The 25748-nt window shown below is 33.1% G+C and overlaps 2 protein-coding genes across 2 annotated transcripts; both read right to left on the reverse strand.

Moving 5' to 3' along the window:
* Positions 1 to 3528: 3528 nt before the first annotated feature.
* Positions 3529 to 4416, reverse strand: LOC142606647 (auxin-binding protein ABP19a-like). Its single transcript, XM_075777975.1, has one exon. It carries the CDS (start codon positions 4357 to 4359, stop codon positions 3718 to 3720), a length of 642 nt encoding a protein of 213 aa, XP_075634090.1. The 5' UTR covers positions 4360 to 4416; the 3' UTR covers positions 3529 to 3717.
* A 645-nt stretch (positions 4417 to 5061) lies between these two features.
* On the reverse strand, positions 5062 to 14592 carry LOC142608345 (UDP-glycosyltransferase 87A1-like). The gene is made up of 2 exons (XM_075780097.1): positions 13897 to 14592; positions 5062 to 6155 (listed from the first exon to the last, which is right to left on the reverse strand). Exons 1-2 carry the CDS (start codon positions 14387 to 14389, stop codon positions 5263 to 5265), a joined length of 1386 nt encoding a protein of 461 aa, XP_075636212.1. The 5' UTR covers positions 14390 to 14592; the 3' UTR covers positions 5062 to 5262.
* Between the last annotated feature and the right edge of the window lie 11156 nt (positions 14593 to 25748).

Consider the following 25748-nt stretch of genomic DNA (forward strand, 5'->3'; position numbering starts at 1 on the left):
ATAAAGATAAAATGAGAATTAAAAAATACTGATCGAGAGTAATAAAGTAAGAGATAGTTTAAAATATGAGAGAGAGAGAGAGAGAGAGAGATTTGTTACAATTGTGAGTCAAGTTGCTAAGGAGAGCAAAATTGTTGCAACTTCAAAGTCAAAGAGAGCATAACTTCCAACACTGCCAAGGAGAACTCACGGCCGCATTATTTCTCTTGGTACCATTTTTAAGAAAAAAAAAAAGAAATTATAAATTTTTTTTATGTAATGAGTGTAATGAATTACAAATTTGAATGATTAAATATTTCTATTTCTATTTTTGTTTTTTAGTAGGTTTTTGTTGAATAATTGTACCCTTGTTATTTAGTTTAGTCTTATTTTTGTTTGGGTTATTTTTGTTATTATTTTGGTTAATTTTTTTTGTTATTATTTTAGTTTTTTTAAGGGGTTAAGGATTATGTTTGGGAGGCTAGAATTATTTTTGAAGTAATGTCACATTTTCACAACAAATCTTATGCAACAAGTTATTATTGGTAGATTTAAAAGTGATGTTAATATTGAGCCTAAAGTGGAATTAGTAACAACTTACTACATAGTATTTCTTGTGAAATTATTATAAAAGTGATGTTAATATTGAGCTTAAATTAGAATCAGTAACAACTAGTGTGAGGGTCCTTTTTTGAACGGTACCCAAGCCCAAGCTTAAACAAGGACCCCGACCCTCTAGTTGTAGTTTGAAGGGACTGGGCTTAGTTCACCGCAACTAAATGGAGGCTGATTATGAACCAAGTTGTGCGCAAGTCATATAAATCTCCTCGAGGCAAAAATGCGATTCCTCCTAAGCAATAAAATACCATTGTAAGTGTTTTAGTGCCATGAAATGACTCTTTACTCTTACAAAATAAGTAAAATAAGTATTCATAATATTCACAAGGAGAAGGAGATTAAAACAGGGTATTTAAGGCTTATCTTTTACTGTGTGAACATTTAAAAGTGTTCCTTCACTTGGTATCATGGGTGTACTGTCATGGTACCCCGGGCATGAAGTCATGGTTCCCAAGGGTACTGGGCCTTTAAAATCCCAGAATACTAATTCTCTGAACTATATGATTTTTCTCCATACCTATTATGCAATGGAGTTTTTTTCCTTTCCCTTTACTTATATAGGTCCTGCATAAAAATACACTACACAATACACATATCTTCAAATAATTGTTAGTTTTTTAGGTTAGGATATACATTTAATACATAAACACACACACACACACACACATATATATATATATATATATATGAATTTCATGAGAATGATTCAGCCACGAGGATCCTAGCCCCAATTCTCACAGGCTTAGTGCTTTTGCACAAGACTTGTGGGATTTGGAACTCAAGTCCAAGTGGCTTTACTTGGGCATTGCCTTCCAAGATAGTTAAGTGAGGAAGATTTTTGTGGGAGAGAGTGATATCTGATGTGTGCATGTTTTTGGCTTATGTTTCTTTGGAGGCTAAGTAGTATTTTGAATAATCTCAAGGATATGAGACAAATTCCTCCATCTTGGCTCTTTTATTTTTGTTTATTTCTTTCTCTTCCTCGCTGGACTTTTAAAGTTCTAAGAAAATGTGTTTTGAACCTCTGAACTCTTCCCCTAAATCCCCATTTTTCTCCCATCCAAATCCCCATTTTTCTGCTATGCTTTGTGTTCCTTTTATAGCAGACTTGGTCTGGGACCTCAGGGAGGACGTGCCGGGTCTGCTGGATAAAATTACGTTCTCAATGACTTGAAAAGGTGCATTGGGCAGAGGTTTAGCTTATTTAGGTAATTATAACTCAAAAGTGGTATTTGACTTTAGTTATAAATGCAAGATTCCTTCTGGGAAAGTCAAAGGAATGGGTGGGCTGCTAAATGTATTGTCACAGCTTTGTTAAAAATGACATAGCAGACCTGGTCTGGTACCCCGGGAGAGGACGTCCCAGGTCTGCTGGGTAAAATTATGTCCTCTGTGACCTAAAAAGGTGCATTGGGCAGAGGTTTAACTTATTTAGGTAATTATAACTCAAAAGGGGCATTTGGCTTTAGCTATAAATGCAAGATTCCTTCTTGGAAAGTTAAATGGAATGGGTGGGCTGCTCGATATACTGTGACAGCTTTGTTGAAAATGATTCTTGAGAGGAAATTGTGGGGAGGTGTTATGCATATGGGGGAACTGAGTTTTCCATTAGTTCATGCATTCCAAGCAAATATATGAATCGAGGGAAAGCTTCGGGATCCTCCTTTCACCGGAAATCACTCCCCTACCGACCAAACTATTCATCCCTTACTATCCACTTGGGATCCCACGGGCTTGGACTATGGGTTATAAAGATAATACCTGGGTTTTTGCTGGATTTTTAATGGCTTGTTCTTTGCTGGAAATCTGAACATACATAGGGCCTTAATATTGATTTTTCTTGCTGCATATCCTCTAGCCGACCGAGATCCTTGCTACATGTCCTCTGGTCTGACTGAGATCCTTGTTGTATGTCCTCCGGCCAGGATCCTTGTCCAAGATCCTCTTCTTTTTTTCATTTATTATTATTTCATTATTATTTCTTCTTTTTGGGATTTTGGGCCTTCATGGTCCTTCTTAGCTTCATGAATTAGGCTTTCTTTTGTTAAGGCCCATGGTCTTTCCTTACTTTTCATGGAATTAGCTTTCTTGTGAAATTTTGGCCCTCAACAACTTGCTAAATAGAATTTCTTGTGAAATTATTGTAAAAGTGTTGTGGAAGTAATATTACTCTTATTTATATTTAACCCAAATTCTTTTGATTTTCAGGACAAGGTATTTAACACTTTTATTAGGGTGATCACAATAAATTAGTTTAGCATTAAATTTAATTTAATTCAAATTTTTTTTTTTTGCAAATATAAGTATAGATTTTTTTGCAAGTCAGGTGGTCAAGCATAGGCGTGGAGCTGCCACTAGCTTTATTCATGTGGACCAGTTGGGTTGCCCGTTGATGTCGACATGCTCCTAATGGGGATACCTTGAAAGAGTTTAGAGTAGATTGGGTTGTGACAATGTGATTAAATTAATCATGATAGGCTTTTGTCTCTGCACAACTCTTGCCCCAGTTGAAGCAGAACTTCTGAATCTAAATAAAAAGGTACGAGAGAATGACTCTAGTCTTGGCACACGTGACTCATCAAGAACTTTATACCACACAAAATAGTTGATAAGGTTATCGAACTTGATGGTGGATAATTTAAAATGCAATTCCACATATATAAATGATGATTTGATGGTCATCTCCTGTAGAATTTCATATATAGTTAATAGTAAATAGTAGGCAATTTCGAATAGAATTTGCCACTTATTATCTGAGAGCTTGTTGGACAAGTCTTTATCCCATTTGGAACACACAAAATAAAGATCAAGCATTAATTTGTTCATCTTGCTTCGTCGAAAGCATAGGCATAGGCATTTGCCTTCAACAGAATATTGCGTACTAGTCATACATGCACTTATTAAAAAGCGTAAAATCAAAGTTCCAAAAGCTACACAAAAACCACTCACTAGACACTTACTTTTATTAATAAACCTAGCTAGCTTTAGACTGCCACAGAGTACAGACTTTGAAGAATCCTACTCTTACAGGCTCAATCATGAAGACACAAACTAAAATAATATTAAGCAAGAGAATCTCTGGAAACATTTTTATTGGTTGATGAACTCCACATGAAGACCTTAACCAGTGCCGCCAAGAACAGCTTTAAGCTTCTTAATCTGAGCAGAGTCAAGGAAAGTAGTTGCTGCTATCAATTCAGTAGGTATATTATTTCCAAACAAAGCATAGTCCAGAAGTTGGAGACCTGGGCTTGAACTACTAAAGCTAACATATGCAGTGGCGACAGTGTTTCCGGCATTTACTTGGAAGTGAAGTAATCCTTGAGGGAATACCATAATGTCAGCCACCTTAAGGGTTTTAAAGTAAACAGTGTTAGCTGAGGAAACAAACCCGGCAGTGATTGTTCCTTGTAAAACAATTAAGATTTCGGAACCTCCAGGATGTGTATGAAATGGCACAACTCCGCCAGGAGCCAAGTCTATGCGAGCAGAAGAAATTCCAAGGCCATTGACTCCAGGAAATTGTGCGGCGAATGCTGGTGTCACTGCGGCTTTAATAAGATTTGAGGTGTTACCGGCAATGCCTAGGGCAGAGTAAACAAAATCATTCACTGTGACAATTGAAGGGTTCTTGCAAGAGTAGCCTGCAGGGCCTTGAGGAGCTGTGAGGTCACCTACACAGAAGTCTTGTACAGCAGCATGGGAGCTACTGCTGGAGGAAAGGAGGAGACAAGAGATGAAGAATAAGGGAAGTATCTGCATCCTCACAAATTAAGATAGCTTTTTAGGGTGTGTTTGATGTTGGTCTTGGTGTCTATTATATATATAGAACCTCGGATACATGGAAATTCATTCTTTGGAATATGCCCATGCAACAACAACAGGAATAAACAGACTATTTCTTACGTGGAAAATATTGTTTCTATGTAGAAAATATCTGATCAAAAGTTCGTTGCTTGGGACAAGCCAAGATTACACGGCAACAACAGCAAGAAACAGACTGTCACCGTTTTTTTGTGAAAGATAACACCACAAAAAAAGACATAATACGCATGATGTGGTACCTCAAACTGAAAGACACTGTCCATAGTCTTATTTTTCACACGAACAATATCGAACCTATACAGCCATTCTTGTGGAAAATATCCACGCAAAAGACATTATGCACTTTATTACATATGCCAGTTACTTAAGCAATGGAGATTTTACACCAGCTGTTAATTTGAACAACAAAAAGACCATCACCATGTCATCATCATATGAAACTTTTAGCTCGATTTGTAGTGAATTACTACACATGAGAATAATAATAAAAATTATAACTTCGATTAAAAGATTGCTAGCCTACTACTGCACACTTTCTGACTGAAGGTTTCCGGAGTATCTACCTTCTAAATGGACCAAATGAAAATGGAAAGTATTACTTTTGATAGTAAATTCTTAATTAGCTAATAATTAAAAATTACGAGACGCAATATAATCTCTTCTGATTATGCAAATAAATATTTGTGCATATGTATGATAGGCTGACAGCTTCAATTTTACTTTTCACGAACTTTCCCAAAATCAAGCAATTCGAATCCAGATGAACTTAATGGCACAGTACTCATAGCCTACAATTCAATTAATAACTGGATACAACTCATACAAGGTGCAACAATCTACTTAATGACTGTGGCCTCTTGAAATATTTCTAATAAAAGCATCAAGATTTGTTTCTGATGATCCACCTTTAGCAATTGCTTGTCGACTGGTCTCTTGAAGTTCTTTCGCTCTTTTCCTCATTTCATTCCCTTCTTCGCTTTTTTGATCCATGAACCTTCTCACGAGCTCTGAAATATCTCCTCTTGTCACAAAATTTCCAGCTGCCACGCCTTTCTTAACTCTCCAGCCGATCTTCCAATCCTCCACAATTTGTTTACAGTTTAAGATTTGATCCCAAACAATTGGGAAAGTAAGCATTGGAACACCAGCAAAAATAGCCTCTAGAGTGGAATTCAATCCACAATGTGTCCAAAACCCTCCAATTGAGGAGTGGCACAACACCTTCAATTGGTCACACCAAGGCACAACCAAGCTCATATCATCAAAAACATCATTAAACCGACCAATTTCCCCACGTGACACCCACAAGCACCGTACACCACTATCCCTCACCCCACCAACAATTTCATCCATTTGGGCATTTGAAACCGATAGGAAACTTCCCATTGAGATGTACAAGACCGAAGATAGAGGTTGACAATCTAGCCACTGGAAATAGTTGACACCATTGTTAGCATTAGTAATAGAGGAATTATTTTCAAGTTCTAAGTAAGGTATGGCAGGGCCAATAGGGTAGACAGGAAAAGGAAAGTCGGCTTTTAAAGCATCAATGGCTTGAGCTTCAAGTTCGTGAAACGTAGTGAAGAGAAGATACTGCCCTTTGGACACCAATGAAACACATTCCAGAGCTCGATGCAAAGCTTTTAGATAATCTCCATGAGTAGTGATGGGAAGATCTGCAATACGTGTGGCAGAAACTCCGGGGATGTATCCCACGAGCTCATCTCCTCGTTCTTTGTCACCCACATGGCAAAGACAAATTTTAAAAGCAAAGTATGTAAAAATTTTGCATTGGGACTATTCCAATTTATTAAAACAATTATTTTTTTCGCACTATCTTCTCATTTTTGGGACTCACACTTAGAACATTTAGTTTAGCTCATATAAAAATTTCTTTCTATTTTAACATAAGAACTTACATTTTTTTTTCACAATTATTTTCAAAAACACCCACATTATTTCAATAAAATATTCATTTATCATTCGCATGATCACCTTCTTTCTTTTTTTTTTATTTTTATTTTTTTTTAACCCATATCACTCTCGCACACACCAACTGAAAATGTGAATTAAGAAATAAATAAAATATGGTTGAAATTTTGGGCCATTTTACATTTATTGATGCAAGTGCTCTTTGCACATTATTTTTCTTGTGCTGAGGCTAAACTGCCGTTTGTATGAGTGAATTAAATTTAGTAAAAGTGAAAAAAAAAAATGCAAGTTAGGGCTGTAAATGAACTAAGTTGATTATAAACAATTTGGACTCAACTTAATAAAAAGTTCGTTCATGTTTGTTTATTTATAAATAAATCAAGCTTGAGCCTTAGTTTTAGGAGAAATTGGGTTTTTGCTCTTATTTTTTTTTAAAAATCTAGCAATATGTCCTTGTTTTTAAACTATTTAGGTCTATGTCCCTATTTTGAAACTCAATTTTCTCAAAATCGAGTTTCAATGTAAAACTCAATTTGTAAAAAATTGAGTTATAAGCAATCAAAAAAAAAAAAAAAATTATGAAACTCAAGTTCCATGAACTCGAGTTCCACATTTAAAATAAAATAAAAAAAGTTTGATTTGACATAATTCGATTTTCTAAAAATTGAGTTTTATATTGAAACTCGATTTTGAGAAAATCGAGTTTCAAACAGGAACACAGACCAAAATAGTTTCAAAACAGGAACATATTGCTAGATTTTTTGCAAAATAAGGCCAAAAGCCCAATTTCTCCCTTAGTTTTAGGCTCATTTAATAAACAAGCTGAGCTCAAGCAAAAGCATTTATTCATAAATAAGCTCGTGAGCCATTAAGCTTAATACAAACTAATTCAAGTATAGACTCATTTATAAGTTTATATGTGCTAACTAAATATACTCATTACACATATTTTAATAATGACATGGCCAGTATGGGACCACTATTATTACCTTAATTTTTTCATTCCCTCTAAACCTGACCAAGAACCAATTTAGACTATAGTTACATTTAAAAATTAATTAATTAATTAATTAATTAAGTGGTTTACATATAATCCTTCCCTATCAATCATCTAAATTAAAGTTATGAAATATGAGTATTTTCTCATTCGTAATTGTTACAAACAAGTATTTTTCTAGATCTTCACCATCTAACGTGAATGTAAAACTTCTATTTTAAACAATTGTTAAAACTGTAAACAAGGAATGATAAATGAAATAAATTTAATCATGTAAAATTTTAATTTGAATAATGGCTAATCATAAGTAGGATTAGATGCATGATAAAATGAGTATACTAATTTTTTTTTTCTATTTTATTAATTTTAGAGATTTAAGTATTTGATAATGTAACTTTTTTTTAGATTTCAAGCTCAAAAACTTGACCTAAGCTCGAGTTTGAGCTTGATACTAAGTTTGAGCTTGGCTTGATTAATTAATCAAGCAAAGCCAAGCTCAAACTTTTTGGCTTTTCATGAGCTCAAGCTCAAGTGTTATTTTTAAGCTTGTCACGAGTTGGAACCAAACTTCAACTTTTGACTTTTTCTAACAAACTAAGTTCGAACATGCACTACTTTACAAAGCTTAACTCGTTTATAAACTTAATATACGCTATTAATCCAACACTACAAGTAGGGGTTGTGCATCCAACCCAATATCTTGGGTTTGCTTTTCGTTGGGTGGGGCCAAGGGCCGAGTTAAGGGTAAATGTCCCGTGGCCCAAACAAAGAAACCAAAATCCTCCCTCCCCCAAAAGTCATTTTATACATTGATGCTTTACTTTATTTTCTACATTTTTTTTTATATATAATAACAAAATTATTGTTGATATATTGCTCTTATATTATAGTTAATATAACTACTATTTCTTTTGTATGTTGACTTCATTAAAGAAATAGAAAAAAAATATTTCTTTATTTCATCAATAGCTTTTAAAGTTCAAAAACTAAAAATAAAAATAAGAATATTAAAAAAAAAAAAGCAAGATTTTTAGTCGAAGAGAAAAATTCATAAAAACTATAATCAAAAAAATTATTATTGCCTTTTAGAACTGATAAATTAAAAACCAATAATAAAAGTTCAAATTCTTTACAGAAAAATCTACAAGTCTTCATAAAAATTAGTGCAAAAGCAATAGAATTTGTGAATTTTTATATAATTCTAAAATTTTTTGAGTACATTCAACTTTATTTTTTTGTGAAGAATATTACTTTCAACTTAAATTCTAAAATTATAGATGCACAAATGTTTTTTTCTAAAAATGTAAAATATTTTACATGTAAAATTTTTTAAATGTTAAACATATGGGTAAAATATCATTTTCATCCCTAAATTTTCATAAAAGTTCTTTTTTTGTCCCTAAATTTTCAAATTTTTGTTTTTTGTTCCTAAACTTTGTAAAATGTTCTACTTTTCGTTATTTTGTTTATGTCCTCCATGGCATAATAGGGTGTTGATGTGGTACCTAACTTGGACCAAACTAATTTATTTTTAAAATTATAAAAACACAGCATACAATGATTGTCATATGGACTAAAATTTTCTAGTGAGACAAAATTAACCTCACACCCACGTAACCTAATCCAAACAATTCTAGGACTCATTTGGTAATGTTGTTCTAGTAACGTTATTTGTATTTTTTAAAAAATACGTGTGGATAAAAAGTGTGTAGAAATACGTGTAATATTGTTTAAAAACTGAAAATTGTTGTTTAAGTTGTTGTACCAAACACCCCCTAGTCTCAAAAATCCACAATTCTGAAAGGATGAAACCCTAACGCCATAATCCCATGACCTGAATCAGCAACCCTAACTAGCAATCCAAAACTGGCAACCCAAACCCAAAGATGGAGCACTGACGACGGAGTGTCCAAAGGAAACTTTCACCATTGATTGTACATAAATCCACATGAAAGTTATGACCAAGGGTCCAAGACATGGGTATATGGGTCCAGAGCTCATTAAACCCATAGCCCAGCAACAAATTTCATGCGATACAGTACCAAATGTGACAAAATTCAAACACCGATTTAGTAACTTTTGGCCCACCTAAAGAAACCAAGAACCCTCCAAAGATCTCTCTTTTTTACTCCAAACCAGACCAAGCAAGTTAATTTCTAAAATTTTCAACCAAGCAAAACAGTTTCCTTAAAGTTTTTCGAATAAGAAAATGAATTTTCTTCTCTTCTATGTATAGCAAGAATGTTCACAGCTTTTGTATTGCTTTAGTATCTGTTAGCTTCAACAACATGCAGTGGGAGGCTGCCTTTTGAACTCTTCATCATGGTTGGGGCTGCCGATTGAGGCTATTGGAAATATGGAGTTTGACAGCCAAGGGTTCATCCTTTCAGATTTAGGGATTTTTGAGTCTGGGTTGTTTGGATCAGGTTGTGTGAGAGTGAGGGTAATTTTGTCTCATTGAAAATTTTAATCCCCACGTGCCAATCATTGTATTTCATGTGCTTATAATTTTAAGAATAAATTAGTTTGGTCTAAGTCAGATTACACATTAGCACTCCGTTAAGCCCCGAAGACATAAACTAACAAACATAGGTGGAAGGATGAAAAGTAGAATGCTTTGAAAATTTTATGTATAAAAAACAAACTTTTGAAAGTTTAGGGAAAAAAAATGAACTTCTATAAAAGTTTTGAGATGAAAATGATATTTCACCCTAAACATTTTTAATAAAATATTTTCAAGTGTTTGGTGTGACATATAAAATTTTTCAAGTATAAACTACCAAAATTGGTGGCTCGGCCATTGGAGTCACTGATGTCGGTGGTCCAATGAATGGACCATCAACCTAGCTACCAAATGTGAGAGAGTGCCATTGTGTGTTATTGTAAAATATTTACCAAGCTTTCAAAGGTAAAGGTAAAATGTTTTACAATATTTTACAAAATACTATCAATTACAATATTTTACAAAATACTATCAGTGAAAAACATTTTCAAGTTTGGTCAAATTGTACAATTCGACATACACAGTAAAATGCTGAAAATATTTTCCCTAAAACATTATAGGGTGAAACTATATTAGTCTTATGTATTAGTATACATGTACATATCAAATGTGTGCGTGCTGCGCACGTGTAAATCTACATATGTATGGAGGCCAATTTATGCTACTTATAAAATTTCTGCCTAGTTAAATGACTTAAATCCTAGTTCACCACAAAAAACTGAAAATAGGTACAGAAGAACATGTCAAATTTATGAGAAAATCGCTCTATTGTGCAAAGAAAAATCGCATGACCAATTTGATCAATCTAATACAAGAAAATATAATTACAAATACTCAAGCTTATTTGTTATATCCCAAAACTTGAGTACACAGAAATATTAAAAATACATTAAGGGTGTGTTTGGTTGGGGTGAAAACAGGGAGAATGAAAAATAGAGAGGAAAATAGGGTGAAAAATGACATTTTTCACTGTTTGGTTGGGGGGAGGAGGGGGAGAGAAAAGTGATGGGGCCCACAAATTTTCTCTCCTCTCCCTTCAAAATACAATCTCTCCATATTGGAGAGAAAAATGAGAAATTGTTTTTGACAAAACTGCCCCCATTTTTCTGGTTCTATTTTTTTTTCCACGGTAACATTGGTTTTTTTTTTTTGTTTGGTTAGGTGGTGGGTTCTTCTTTTCTTTCTTTTGTTCTCTTAATTTTTATTTTTATTATTTTTTAAGAAAACACTTTTGGATGATTTCTTATGCTATTTTTTTGAAATGTCCACTTTCATCTATACATAATTTTTTTAAAAAGTATAATGTATTACTTTCTCTTTTATTTAAAATGGACATGATGGTAAATTTATACAAACTTTATTTTCAGCTAAACCAAAAAGTTTTTCATCCTTCTACTTTTCCACCCTCTCAACTAAACACAATTGAGAAAAACTAAAAACTTTTCTATCCTTAAACTTTTCTATCCTTCCACTTTTTCATTCCCTCTCTATTTTCTATCTTCTTACTTTTTTATCATCCCAACCAAACAGACCTTAAGTCTTGGCAAAGCCGCAAAGCTAGTTGGAGGTAGTAAAATTTGTGAGGAAGCAATGAAACATCCCTTAAAACTAAAAAGTAGTCAAGTTAATCTAGAATTCTTTAAAACTCTCTAGTACTTCCACCGTTTTGCTCTTTATAGATACAGTACTAGTTTGGGTTGCACGTGAAAATGCTGCCTTTGAGTGAGAAAATGAAGATAGATTTTTTTTTTTTTTGAAGTATGAAATCAACTATAATTTTTTTTAATAGTTATTTAACATATAAATATCTATTTATTATGATAATTTCTTAAAATCTATTTACTAAAAGCAATATCTTCTTACTAAAAAATTCTACTAACAATGACAAAATTCTACTAACAATGATATTGAATGCCATCATCTTCCAACAATAAATAACTAAGTTTTGATAACATATTGTCACAATATTTAAATTTTTGCAATGAATGATGATATATGCTAGTATGCTACAATTGAAACTCTTCATTAAATTAAATATATGCAACTATCTACAATGAAGATTTTATTATTCATACTTCCTTTTTTATCATCTTATTTTATCACCCTAACTACAATATTTAGCTTACTTAATTTTTAATGAACACATTTTTAAGTAAGAAAAAAAAAAGGTAACAAAAGACATATGTCATTAAAGTTTCCATTAGATAAAATTTTAAGTTTAGAAGATTTAAACCTCTAATAAATTAAGGTCTCTAGGTAACAGATAGAATGTCATACATCACCATTCTAATTTTCTAAGTATGACTAGACTAGCACATAAAACTCAAAATACATGAAGAAAATTTTTAGGATATTAAAATTTAGTGGAGAAATTTTAGGAATCATAAGATTTTGTTATGGTTTAATTAAGAGAGTAACATTAGGTGGTATACGCTCGATAACAAAATATAAATGAGGAAGTTATTTGATCTTAAAGTTTAGGGGGGAAATGAAACTACACCAAACATAAAATGAGAAAGTGTTTTTTCCACAAAAAAAAAAAAAAACTTTGGTGTGCTAAAATTTTGTGTGTGTGTGTGTTGTGTTTTTGTTACTTTAAACAATGTGTCAAGAAAAAAAAATTAATCCAAGAAAACTGTGCATAAAACAGTGAATTTTAGCTTAAAAATTTGAATAAACAAAAAAGAAGTCTAGGAACACAACAAAATGCCATAATATTTTCACAATAACTTTATTTTTAGTGATGGTGGGTCTTGGTTGGATATATTATTATTTTATTTTAGAGTAATGTTACATTCACAATATTTTCATAATAAATTTTAAGTGTAAAATTGTTACTGATTTTAAACTGGGTCAACCACATTAAACTGCATATTAAAAAAAAAAAAAGCCAACCAAAGAAAATTATGTATGAAATAGTGAATTTTGACTCATCATATTTGACTAAACTAAAAAAAAGAAGTCTAGGAGTACCAAAAAAAAAATTGAAAATTTTCACAATAACTTTTATTTTTAGCTGTAGTAGATTGTGGTTTGATATTTATTAATAATTTTTTACGTCTTTCATATTTTCATAATAAATTTTAAGTGAAAAATTGTTATTAGTTTTAAATTGAGACCACAACTTTAAAGTGTGCATTAAAAAAAAAAAGAAAAAAAGCCAGCACAATACTGCATGTAGAACTATGAATTTTGGCTCATCCAACTTTACTAACAAAAAAAAAAAAATCTAGAAATATAACAAAATGTCACATCAATCATAATATCTTATTTTTAGCCGTAATAGGTTCTAGTATGATATTTTATTATTTATTTTAGATAAATATTATCTTCACAACATTTTCAAAACAAATTATAAACAAGTTGTTACTAGTTTTAAATTGGATCAGTCACTAATATCACTTTTTTATCTATCAATATTAGGTTACTAGTTTACTATCTAGGATTTATTGTGAAATTAATATAAAAATGTTATATTGACATTTCTTTTTATTTCATTTTATTTTGATCTACCAGGAACAAAAATTTCAACAATAAAAGAAATGAAAATATAGATAAAAGCCAGCTTAAGCAAAATACAAAAGGGTGAGTTTTGCTTTTGCCTCGCTAAATTTACTAAACCAAATATTTACCGTAGATGCGCTCTTCACTTCTTTTAATATGGTTATAGTAGATATAGAAGTAGAGGCGTTCATCAAAAAAAGAGAAGTAGAGGTAGATTGACATAAATATCCTTACTTTTCAAGCTGACACGCAATATTTCACCATTTAAAAGATAACTTATTTGTTATTATTAATTTTATTATTATTAGATTGAAATATGAAATATTTTGTTATTTTCACCTGCGAAACTTTATTATAAATTTGATCCTGTAAACTCTTTATTTATCCTGTAAACTCTTTATTTATCATATAAGTTTAGAAGATTAATAAATTTCTACAACTAAACTAAAGATAGGTACAGTTTCTAGAAAAAAAGAAAAAAAAGAGGATTGAAATGAAGAAAAAACAGGATTGAAGTTGAAGGTTATGAGTAACGCACCAGAAAAATCAAGAAGGAATTGGCCGTTCTGAAGGAGCAGCTCAAAATGATGAAACACTGAGAACACCGAGGGCGACATAGTCCAAAGTGAGGCCACCGGAATATTCCTTTGGTTCCCCAAACCGACAGCCCAAACAAGGTAAGGATCAATGACGATGGCTGTCACCGGCGGCTGAAGCAGGTCCAGAACATCCTCAACGGGCGCTCCCATCTTCGTACCCACGGCTTCTACGAACCCTAGAAAATCTTTACCACGAATCAGCTCCGAAGGTATAACGTTTGGTATGGTGGCATAGTTTATATTACTTGGCTTTGGGTCTGAGCCGATGAAGCCGAGCCATTCTTCAGTAATGATGAAGGTGATGAGAATATCGGGGGCTTTTGAAACCAGTTGCTTGCAGAGGTTCATCATGGGGTTGATGTGGCCTCGACCAGGATAGGGCAGCGCCACCACGTGGCAGACGGCGGCTGTTTCAGTTTTGGAAGCCTCCATTTCTGGGAATTTGATGGAATTTAAAAAATATATATATAAAAAGTGAATTATATTGAATGAAGATCAGAGATAGATGAGGGATAACCCAGAATTAGGGCCTGATCCTGCAAAATTTACATTAGCAAATGAACGAAGAGACCATTTTGACGGAAACTGATCAAGAGTGGGTGTTAAGGGACTCTAGTAAACTTAAATGTCGACACGCAAAAGTGACAAAAAAAATTATATGTAATACCCGGAATTTAATAATAATAAAAAAGATTTAAAAGGTGGAATATTTAAGTAAGTCTCGGTCAATTTTACCATTAATATTATTAAGGGTATTTTTTGAAAATGAGGTTAAAATTCTAGATATTTTGATAGAAAAGATTAAGTCAGATAGATATTTTGATAGAGGAGGTTATTTAAAATACTCCAGTAAAGAATAATTGACTGTACACTTAAGTTAAGAGTCTAAAAATCTCATTTTTGTCAAATCTAAACTTTATTTGAAATTAGAGTATTTTTTTTTATGGGTGTAATTTTGGTAATAGTAAAAATATTTAAATATTCAAAGAGTTTTAATGATGAAAATAAAGGATTAGATTTATATTTTCAGTAAATTGGATACTAGGTACTTGTAGATTTTTCTATGCTCAGTAATCCAATCTTTTTCTATACGTTTGTGCGTTCAGCATAGATAGAAGCAGCAAATATTTTTTTAAGGGGTTAGGTTACCCGTTTCTACACAGATTTTCTTTAAGGAACAGTGCTCGAAGTATGGGACTTGATGAAAACAAAAAAAGCCTATTGCACCTAGGCTTTGAGTTTTGACATGCAATCACAAAATAATAATAATAATAATAATAATGATAATGGTTGTTTTTCCATGAGGCCATGTGCCTAATTTGTACTTGAAGTTATCATCATCTCAAAAGATAATAATAGTGGTAATAGCATGAGATATTGAGATGATAATGGTGGTAGGTGGCAGAGAAAAAAACAAGGGATAAGAAAGGTGTTAACCTAAGAGTGTTCAACGTATTTGTTTTCTTCTTCCGTCCCATTTTATTTGTTCGGTTTAAAAAGTCAAATTTTTTAAAGAAATATCATTTATTATCTTGTATGCCTTATAAAACTGTATAAATTTACAAAACTACCCTTAAATAAATTTATCAACTTTTTAAAAAAGAGTTATTCTTAATGAGGCAATTAAAAAGGTGCCCCAATTAGATTGATTTTTTTAGTTTTATTTTCAAATAGTTTTGAAAATAAAGTAGGGGTATAATAGGAACATTAGTAAACTAATATCTTTTATTTTTAGAAACATGACAATATTTTGGGACATCCCAAAATAGAATAGAGGACAAACAAAGTGAGACGGAGAGAGTACTAAAAGTTTTAGCCTTATCTCTATAGCATGAATGTTGGTAGAAAAATAAAGAAGATATATTAAGGGGGTGTTTGGGAGAGGAGTTTGAGTTATGTTATTTGGGTGTTTTTGATATACGTGTGGGTGAAAATGTATGTAAAAATGTGTGTAATATTGTTTAAAATGTAAAAAAAAAAAAATGTGTTAGAACTAATCTACCAAACACCCCCTAAGAATTTGAGGATTTTTGGGTATAAGATATTAGTAGAAAAATTATTGAATATTTTTAGTAGTTTTTTTTTTTTGGCTAGGTACCTGTTATAAGTTTTTCTTGAATTATTTGATTATTGAGTAAATGGTGCCTGAAAATTGTTTAGGTGATATCTAAGAAATTTAGAGAAAGTGTTAGGGAGAAGATCTTTTGTGGTGAGCTAGCTGAGATAAGTAACTTTATTCTAATTGGTTTTATTTTTCTTATACTACTGTATTTTAACTACAGAAATTTGTTTATAATTGTTACAGTTTTATTTAATTTTTTTAGCTACATCGATTTAAAGTAAAGACTAAAGAATTATAACAAATATATTTGATTACTGAATATATGATTATATATATATTTGAATGAGTTATTTTCGTTTGAACTTTGAACTATGATTTGATATTATATAATTTTGGACAATCTGATTATGTTTTGACTCTGATACCCAGCCAATGGAGATTATTCATTGGTACTCTAATACCCAGTTAATGGGGGTCATTCATTGGTACTAAACTAGCTTTATTTGGGCATTATGAGCCTATTGTGTTTCTAGACCTGGCTAATGGGGGATACACACTAGCACGGAATTAGTTTCATTTGAATCTGATGCCCAGTCACGAGGATATCGCGTGAATTGTGTTTGAATATTTAAACTGTTTTAAGTCATTGAAACTGCTTATGTGTTTTTGGAACCTATTGTAAATCATAGTTTTGATATATGGAAAACTAATTATTTTCTAATCCATCTATGATATATTTGTAGGATTAAAATATTCGATTTATGCACAACTTATTATTTTACAGATCTATTTGCTTAATGGAACTTATTAGGACTTTGGTTACTTATTGAGTTGTCAACTCACCCCTCCTCTTTCCCCTTTTAGATTTTGTTCAGGAAGAGTAGCATGTGTTTGGGCTTCCGCTGGGATGTGCGTATGAGTGAAGTTTAGAAATCATTGAAATAAGATTTGGACTTTTATGTTTAAAATTATATTTTGTTTAGACTTTTAGTCTTAAAATATTTAGTCTATTTTTCTTTGTGATGTTGGAAGTTTATTTTTGGAGAATTTTTAGTTATTAAGAAGGCCTTTCACACTTGTAAGGTGTTAACTTTATAAGTGTGTGACTGTTGTTACATGCCTAACTCTTACTTGGGTTCGGGGTGTGACAATATATACTATAAATATCATATATTTTTTATTAATGCATATAATACTTATTTATTTGATGAATAAATATTGATGAATTAATAAGCTTGAACTAACCATTTTTTTTATAGAAGATAGACATAGACCTAACGATTTGACAAATATGTGCACTGTGCAGCTTGTTGCTTGAAGCTGACACTAATGCAAGTATATCAAAAATAGGGGTGACAAATTTTATCCATATCCATGAATCCACCCATTACTGACCTAATTTGGATAAGTCGTAACCAAAACCATTTGAATACTTGGGGTTAAATGGGTAAAGACCCATATGGGTCTTAATGGATAAACCCACTAATATCCACTAAAACCCATCTAAAATTTAAATAAACAACATAAAATCTAAAAATTTCTAGAAAATGACAAAAATACCCCTGAAACCTAAAAAATGACCAAAATACCCTAAAAATTACCAAAATACCTCCAAAACCTAAAAAATGACCAAAATACCTCCCAAAATCTAAAAATGACCAAAATATCCCCAAAACCCAAAAAATGACCAAAATACCCCTGAAACCTAAAAATTACCAAAATACCCCCAAAACCCAAAAAATGACCAAAATACCCCTGAAACCCCAAAAAATGACCAAAATACCCCTGAAACCCCAAAAAATGACCAAAATAACCCTAAAACCTAAAAAAATGATCGATAAACCCCTGAAACCTAAATTTTGACCAAAATACCCCTAAACATGTAAGATGACCAAAATACACTTGAAACATCTAAAATTACCAAAATAGAGGTTTAGGGTATTTTGGATGTTTTGAGGATATTTTCGACAAATTAAAGGTTCTAAGAGTATTTCAGTCATTTTATAGGTTTCGAAGGAATTTCATTAATTTTTTAGATTTTAAGGGAATTTTGGTAAATTTTTAGGTTTTAGGGTTATTTTGATCATTTTTTAGATTTTAAAAATATTTCAATCATTTTTTTGGTTACGAGGGCATTTCTGTCATCTTTTAGGTTTTAGGGTTATTAAAATAATTTTTAGATTTTTTGGTTATTTCAGTAAATTTCTAGGGTTCAAAAGTATTTTGATAATTTTTAGGTTTTGGGGTATTTCGGTAATTTTTTAGGTTTCGGGGAGTATTTTGGTCATTTTATGGGTTTTGGAGGGGGTATTTAGGTCATTTTTTGGGTTTGATAGTATTTTGGTCATTTTTAGGTTTCGGAGGGTATTTTGGTCATTTTTTGGGTTTCAAGGGTATTTTGGTTTTTTTTTTTGTTTTGTTTTTGGGGGTATTTTGGTCATTTTTAGGTTTTGCGGGGGGTATTTTGGTCATTTTTTGGGTTTTGGGAGGTACTTTGGTCATTTTAGATGTTTTGAGGGGTATTTTGCTCATTTTAGAGAATTTGAAGGTATTTTGGTCATTTTCGTGGTTTTTAAACATATTTGGTAATTTTAGAGATATCAGGGGGTATTTTAGTTATTTTGGAGGTTTCATGAGTATTTTGCTCATTTTAGAGATTTTGGGGATATTTAGGCCTTTTTTGTAGTTTTTGAGCATATTTGGTAATTTTAGAGATATTTTGGTTATTTTAGAGGTTTCATGAGTATTTTGCTCATTTTAGAGATTTTGGGGATAATTTTGAATGTCCAAGGGTATATTGGTAATTTTGGAAGTGTAGGGGTATTTGCGTCATTTTAGGTATTTAAGGGTATTTTGGTAATTTTGGAGGTCAAGAGGGTATTCAAGTAGTTTTAGAGGTATTTGGGTCATATTGGGTTAAATGGGTAGGTTACTAATTAAATGGGTTGGGTTGATAATGGATAATTAATTTATATATAAACGGATCATAAATAGATAAATGGGTAATTACACACCTAATCCATTTATGACCCAACCCGCCCATTTGCCACCCCCAGATTCAAAAATAACCGCTGGACAATACAACAAAATGAAACGCAAATTTGGTTTAAACATACCCAATTGCCCCAAAAATTAAAAGAATAATTTGTAGACAAACCAAAATTATCATCTAAATAAATCACAGAACCATTATAAAACAAACTCAATTGCCCCAAGATTAACAAAAATACCCTTTAAACAAATCAACATTCCGGTCTAAACAAGAAGAAAAAAGAGTACACAAAACCTGTTAGGTATGTTTTAAAATTTAAAAGGAAGTTAATTTTATTAAATGGTGGGTAATGTCTACTGCTACCTGGATTGCTATTCACCAAAATGAGTGGATGTGGTTGGTGAGAATTAAACTCACCAACCCTATCATTAGATTACCCTGTACCCATGGTTCTCTCTTGAATATCGTTTTAGAATCCAATTTGGGTTTGTTAATTGGAATGAAATATTTCAATTAGTACCGAAATATTTTGGTACACCATTTCGGAGTTACCGCAAATATGGAGCAATATGTGTAGGCCTAAATCAGTTGGATGAATGGGATTTAGGGAGCTTCAAAAGTTTAACGATGTCATGCTAGGTAAGCAAGTTTGGCGGCTCTTAAAGAATCAAGATTCTTTATTCTTCAGGTTCTTCAAATCAAAAATTTCCCTCATGGTTCCATTTTTTTTGCTAAAGATAATAAAGGGTCCTTTGCATGGAAAAGCATTTTGAAGGGGCGAGATGTCATTAGAAAGGGAATGAAGTGGATGATAGGGAATGACTCGGAGGTAAAAAAATTTCAAGATGTGTGGTTGCCTGGTTCTCGGCATGGAAGAGTAATATGCCTTATAGCTGACTTATAGGCGGATGCCTTGGTTTCAAGTTTGATTAATCACGATACAATGTGTTGGAAGGATATTGATATTGACAGGTTACTTCTAGCCCCTGAAGCAGTGACAATCAAGGCTATCCCTCTAAGCTTGTTTAATCGAGTTGACCATCCTTTCTGGCCTCACACATGTGATGGGGTGTACTCTGTCAAATCGGGATACCGGTTCTTGTTGGAGCAAGGTGAGATGGATGTGTTAGGCGCATCAAATGATGGGGCGAACTCGAATATTTGGGAAAGTATATTGAGACTCAGAGTGCCAAACTGGGTTAAATCCCTTGTATGGCGTGCTGGGACCAACTCTCTACCTACACGGGTCAATTTGGTCAAAGGCAAATTTTGAGTGAAGCTTTATGTCAAGCCTGCAAGCTCCATCTAGAGGACATTGTACACGCTCTCTAGTCATGCCTGTCCTTGAAGGATGTTTGGAAAGTCCACTTTGGAAGGTTGATGGACAAAATGGGTAACTGTGCTAGTTGCCTTGATATTCTCGAATGTGCCTTTTTAGATAAGTCTTCCTTTGATTTATTTGCTATGATGACCTTTGAAATTTGGATGAGGAGAAATAAAATTCGCCTTGGCGAACTTACTTGGCCACTTGGGCAAATCTCCTCCTCGGCTTGTGTTGCACTACAAGAGTATCGTTAGCTCCGTCCCATTCATGCAAAGATCCCTATGACTGCTAGATCAATGAGATGGTGCCCCCCCCTGCGCGTAAACTGTATGAAGGTGAATTTCAATGGTGCAGTCGTTTCGCAAGAAGAAATAGCTGGCCTCGGCATTATAATCCGCAATAATCATGGATTAGTTATGGCTGCTCTATCACAACAAATTCCATTGCTTGCTTCGGTGGACTTGATGGAAGTGCTAGTGGCTCGTCAGGCTCTTGTTTTTGCTAAAGAATTAGGCTTTGACAAGGTGGTAGTGGAAGGAGACTATGAATCTATTATTAATTCTATTAATGGAGGCAACATGGAGTCCTCCCCCTTTGGACATATCCTGCAAGATATAAAAAGCTTGTTTGCTGGTTTTTCTAATGTATCTGTTAATCATATTAGAAGAGAAGGAAACTGTGTTGCCCATAAGCTTGCTAGACAGGCTACTAATTGTCATTTTTTTGTTTGGATGAAGTCTGTTTCACTAGATATCTTTGATGTTTACAACCAAGACCTTTTACGGATTTAATAATATTGTTTGTATCCCCAAGGGGATTCTTCTAAAAAAAAAAATTATATATTATTCCTATATATAAAAAATAAAAAATTCAATGCACTAGTTTTTTTTTTTTTTTTTTCAGCTCTTAGTAAAAGTAATCATATCAGCATATGGTTATTTTCATAAATAATAATAAAAAAATTTTATAGCATTTTTGTAAATAAAGCCAACTTATTGAGTAATTAAAACTAAGTTCCTTCTTGAAATTCAGTTTCCCATTTCCTGAACCCACCCACATGAACTACTCTTTCTCACCTTCCCAATTTATTTCATTTGTCTCACATACTTCTCAATATTCTTTTCAAAGTTTCAAATGGTTGGACACTAGTGCATTCTCTCTTTCTCGGTTGCTCGTATTGTTCTTTTTTTTTTTTTTTTTTTTTCATTTTTTCTTGTTGCCACTATATCGTTTTGTGTTTTTTTTTTCTTTGATGTTTTATACTGAGATGAAGACAATCACAGTGGATCAAAAAAACTGTGGTTCAATTCAACCATCAGATTCAGGGAAAAAAAGTTCAAAACTCATACCGGTCAAATCTTCAATTTCAGCCGGTATTGACCAAAATGTACCAAAACGACCGAAATGACACGTAATGGGTTGAAATTCTACCCGAGGTGGAACAGGGGGGGTTACCATTCCGGTTTACATACTGGTACTAGATATTTTGGCCATTCCGGCCAGAACGAAACAGAATTCGTAACAATGCTTACTCATAAAAAAAACTAGCCTCTCCACAATATCATCACTTCCCTTTCTTACTTTCACCTATCTTGCCTTAACCAGCTCAAATCCCTAGCAAATACCCTATAATATTAGTACATGTTGAAGGAAATCAAAAGGGATAATTATGGAGTGCTCATATTTTAGGATGCACGGACATGAGTATAGACACGAAATTGCGCCATGAGCCATTTTTGAAAAATTATAACATGATATGGCATATTTGACACCGATATGAAGCGGATACGGCACAAGTACAACACCCTAAATGATGTGTCCATGCATTCTATCTCATATCACAGTAGATTCTGAAACTTTGTGTTGGGTTTTGTCAACTCTTTCACGGAAAATATTCCTCTGGCTCTTCTATATATACAAAAGGTTATTCTTCTTTCAAATATGTGAGAAATAGAGGGAAAAAAGAGTTTATCTAATACACTATTTCCTCTATCTTTCTTCAATCTTTATATTAGGCACCCAATGACAAGTTCAAAGTTTTGTTTGTGAATGCATAATAATAGAGCTGTTGTTATATCTTGGATAGTGATCGCCTGAGCCACATTGACAGAGTCATTCCAGTGGTGGGCAAAATCCCTTCTTTAGGATAGCGGATTTAGTTCCATGCCTCAGCTCAAATCAATAAGTTTATATCTCTCTACACTCTTATCTTGTATCACTGATCTGTATTGTATTTTGTTAATTAATTTGGGCAATTTTTAAACCTTATTTCCAACAAAACCATCCCAAATTTGAAACACAACACAAATAAAAAAATCCCTAACTTTTACCCATTTAAATTTCTCTCAAGGAGTCTCTTCTCTAACCTCTCTTAGCTTTCATTCTTCCTCACACACCAGTCCCAGACAATGGCTTGGGTTGGGTGACTTAGGTCCATCCATTCCGTTGGTGTCTCCACCTCTCTGGTCTTATCCACTATCCACACTCACACATAAGTTAAACTGACTGAGATATGGTTATAGATCTTCATTTACTTCTGTGACCTGAGTTGTTCTCTCTCCTGTCTACGCTCTCTCTCTCTCTCTCTCTCGGTTTTGCTGTGAGTTATTGAGTGCTTAATTTATTTGTTTATTTATATTATTGGTTGTTTGTTCTGGTGTGAGTTACTCACACCATGTCAATTTGTTTGGTTAAGCCACACCCACACTATCACACACGTGTAGACATTATACAACTCGATTGCTTTTTTTTTTTTCTTGATTCTTGATTAATTTTTTATTTTAACAATAGGAAAAATACAAACCCAATAATGATAAGAGCATTAACATATGGGGATGCAAAAAAAAAAAAAAAAAAAACTATTTTCCATCCTTAAACACCACTTTATCTATGACCCTTCTGCACTCCTTGAATTCCCTTCATCATCAGATGACCCTTCTGCACTCCTTAACTCATCACTATCCCCATGATCTGAATCTCCTTCACCATTCTAAACTCCCTCAAGTTGCTTGCCTCCAATAGCTCTATTGATTCCATCATCCTCCATACCAAAATCTTCAATTATATCATCATCAGATTCAGAAAATTCACTCAAATTGTAATCTTCGTCATCCTCATCATCCTCCACATCAATTGGAACATTAACAATTTCAGATTGGCCATTAGCCTCAATAGAATCATATTGGGATTGAGGGGCTTGTACATTTGGCATAGAAGGTGAATTTCTAGGGAGTGACAATGGACATTCATCCATGGCTACAATACAAAATTAACAAGAACATTAATAGAAGAGCTAGAGAAAACAAAATTAAAAAAAAAAAAAAACAATATAGAGAATAGTGGGAAAAAAAATATAACAATTTGCATATGCACATGTGCATCATTGCTGCTAATTCAATTCACATAATTCAAAATATTACAATATGCATGGTTGTTGCTAATCAATATCATTGTTTACCATTTATAAATGGATTATGCACATGATCAATGATACTAGTTTCCACGGTGGTGGCTTAGCATGACCCACAAAATGCTGAATTAATACTCAAATTCTATCACATGTTCTTAGTTTTTACAGTACTAATCAAACAAGTAAACTTTGGAAAAAGAAAATGGAGCGGGGAAAAAACATGTCCAAGTTAAGTACCTAAACTGCATGAACCTTTAACTGAACTGAGAAGCAATGATGTTGGAATAGGAATCTCTGCTTCAAAAACTAGTTCTAGACTCTAGTTATAGTAGTAGTACTACTCTAACATGGTGGCTTACTCAGTAGACCATATGGCTGGAATCATTACACCAAGACCCTTAAGGTGGGGAAGCTAAACCTCATGGAGTCCTAAGATTTATAAAAATAAAAAAAATAAAAACTAACCAAAAGCCATAACTTTAACACTAAACTAAATATTATGCATTTACAGAGTGTAGCACCTGTGCCATAATGTTGTTTATGTTTATAGAATTAGACATTGTGATTATAATAAACTAAACCATATTTGTCAAAAAAAGAAGAAGAAAAGAGTGCCAAGTACTAGCCCACTGTCGATTCAAAAATAACCACAACAGTCATAACTGCCCACATAGCATTCCCTCCAACACAATCATACAAAGGCCTCATATGGTAAAAAATGATACAAGCAAAAGGGACAATCCTACTTTGACACCATGGAGGACCTTTTTAGGTTCAGCAACTCCTAAATTCCAAGCCTTGTATAGCCATATCTCTCTTAGACATTTAATCAAACAGCTTTATGACATACTTAAATGCAATAGTTGGTGAAAGGCACATGGAGATAGTAAAAAACCAAGAATTTCACAGAGACCCAACCCAAAAATTAAACCAAAACAAGAATTTCAACTATAAAAATTCGCACATGGAGATTAAAAAAAATAAAAGTTCTTAGAAGATTTCAATAGCAATATGTAAGAAGAAAAGAAGAAGAAGAAGAAGACATACCCAGATTGAACAGTGTGGTGAAACCACGAAGGTGCCGCCGGGACAAGGGCAGCGAGACGGCGAAGAGAAGCTCGGTAGTGGCTCTGAACGACGTGGATTCTCTCTCTCTCTACCGGACCTGGTTCTCTTCTCCTCTTTCCGTAGCGTTTTGGACGTTTGGGTTTTTTTTTTTTTAAGTTTGTATTTTAAAGTCACGTGAGTGACATGTGCTTATTCCGTTAGTGTTTTAACGTGTGACTAACTGAAGTATTGATTTGACAGTTGTGAATAGTTTAAGGAATAAATTGGCCAATAAAAAAGTTGAGGGGGTCTTTTGGCCAGTAGTTGAAAGTTTAGGGGGTGTATGGGCATTTTTCCCTCAATACCAAGCACGTTGCCCTGTTATAGAAAATGTGTGGGCAAACTTCAATTGGCCTTTAAGAATAAATAGATGTTGGGATGACTTGCGAAATGGCTAAAATAGAGAAAATAAGCCCAAACACCCCCTCAAGTTCAATAAGTGTGATGAAATTGGGAGAAGTCAAGCTCAAAATTCTAGAGCCTGTTTGGTAGAGGAGTTTGAGTAATGTTGTTTGAGTAATGTTGTTTGGGTGTTTTTGATATATGTGTGGGTGAAAAAGTGTGTGAAAAAGTGTGTAATGTTGTTTAAAATATGAGTTGGAGTGTTAGAACTAAGCCACCAAACACCCCCCTAATATCCAAGGAGTGGAGGCTAGTGGGGCATCACAAGCAAAGGCAGGGCTAGGGGGCAGGAGAGCCATGGCCCCCTTAGCATTTTAATTTTTCCTTTAGAACCTAGAATTTTTTTTTCTTTTATATAAATTATACAAAAATATATTCACTGTCCCCCATGAAATTTTAGAATTTGCATTTAAAATTTAAAATTGGCTGCTGAAAATTTTAAGCTAATCCAGCAAAAGTAAAACACAAAAAAAATTGAATTGGTATAAAAAAAAA

This window comes from Castanea sativa, chromosome 8 (genome assembly GCF_040712315.1).
Source record: "Castanea sativa cultivar Marrone di Chiusa Pesio chromosome 8, ASM4071231v1".
Classification (NCBI taxonomy): domain Eukaryota; kingdom Viridiplantae; phylum Streptophyta; class Magnoliopsida; order Fagales; family Fagaceae; genus Castanea; species Castanea sativa.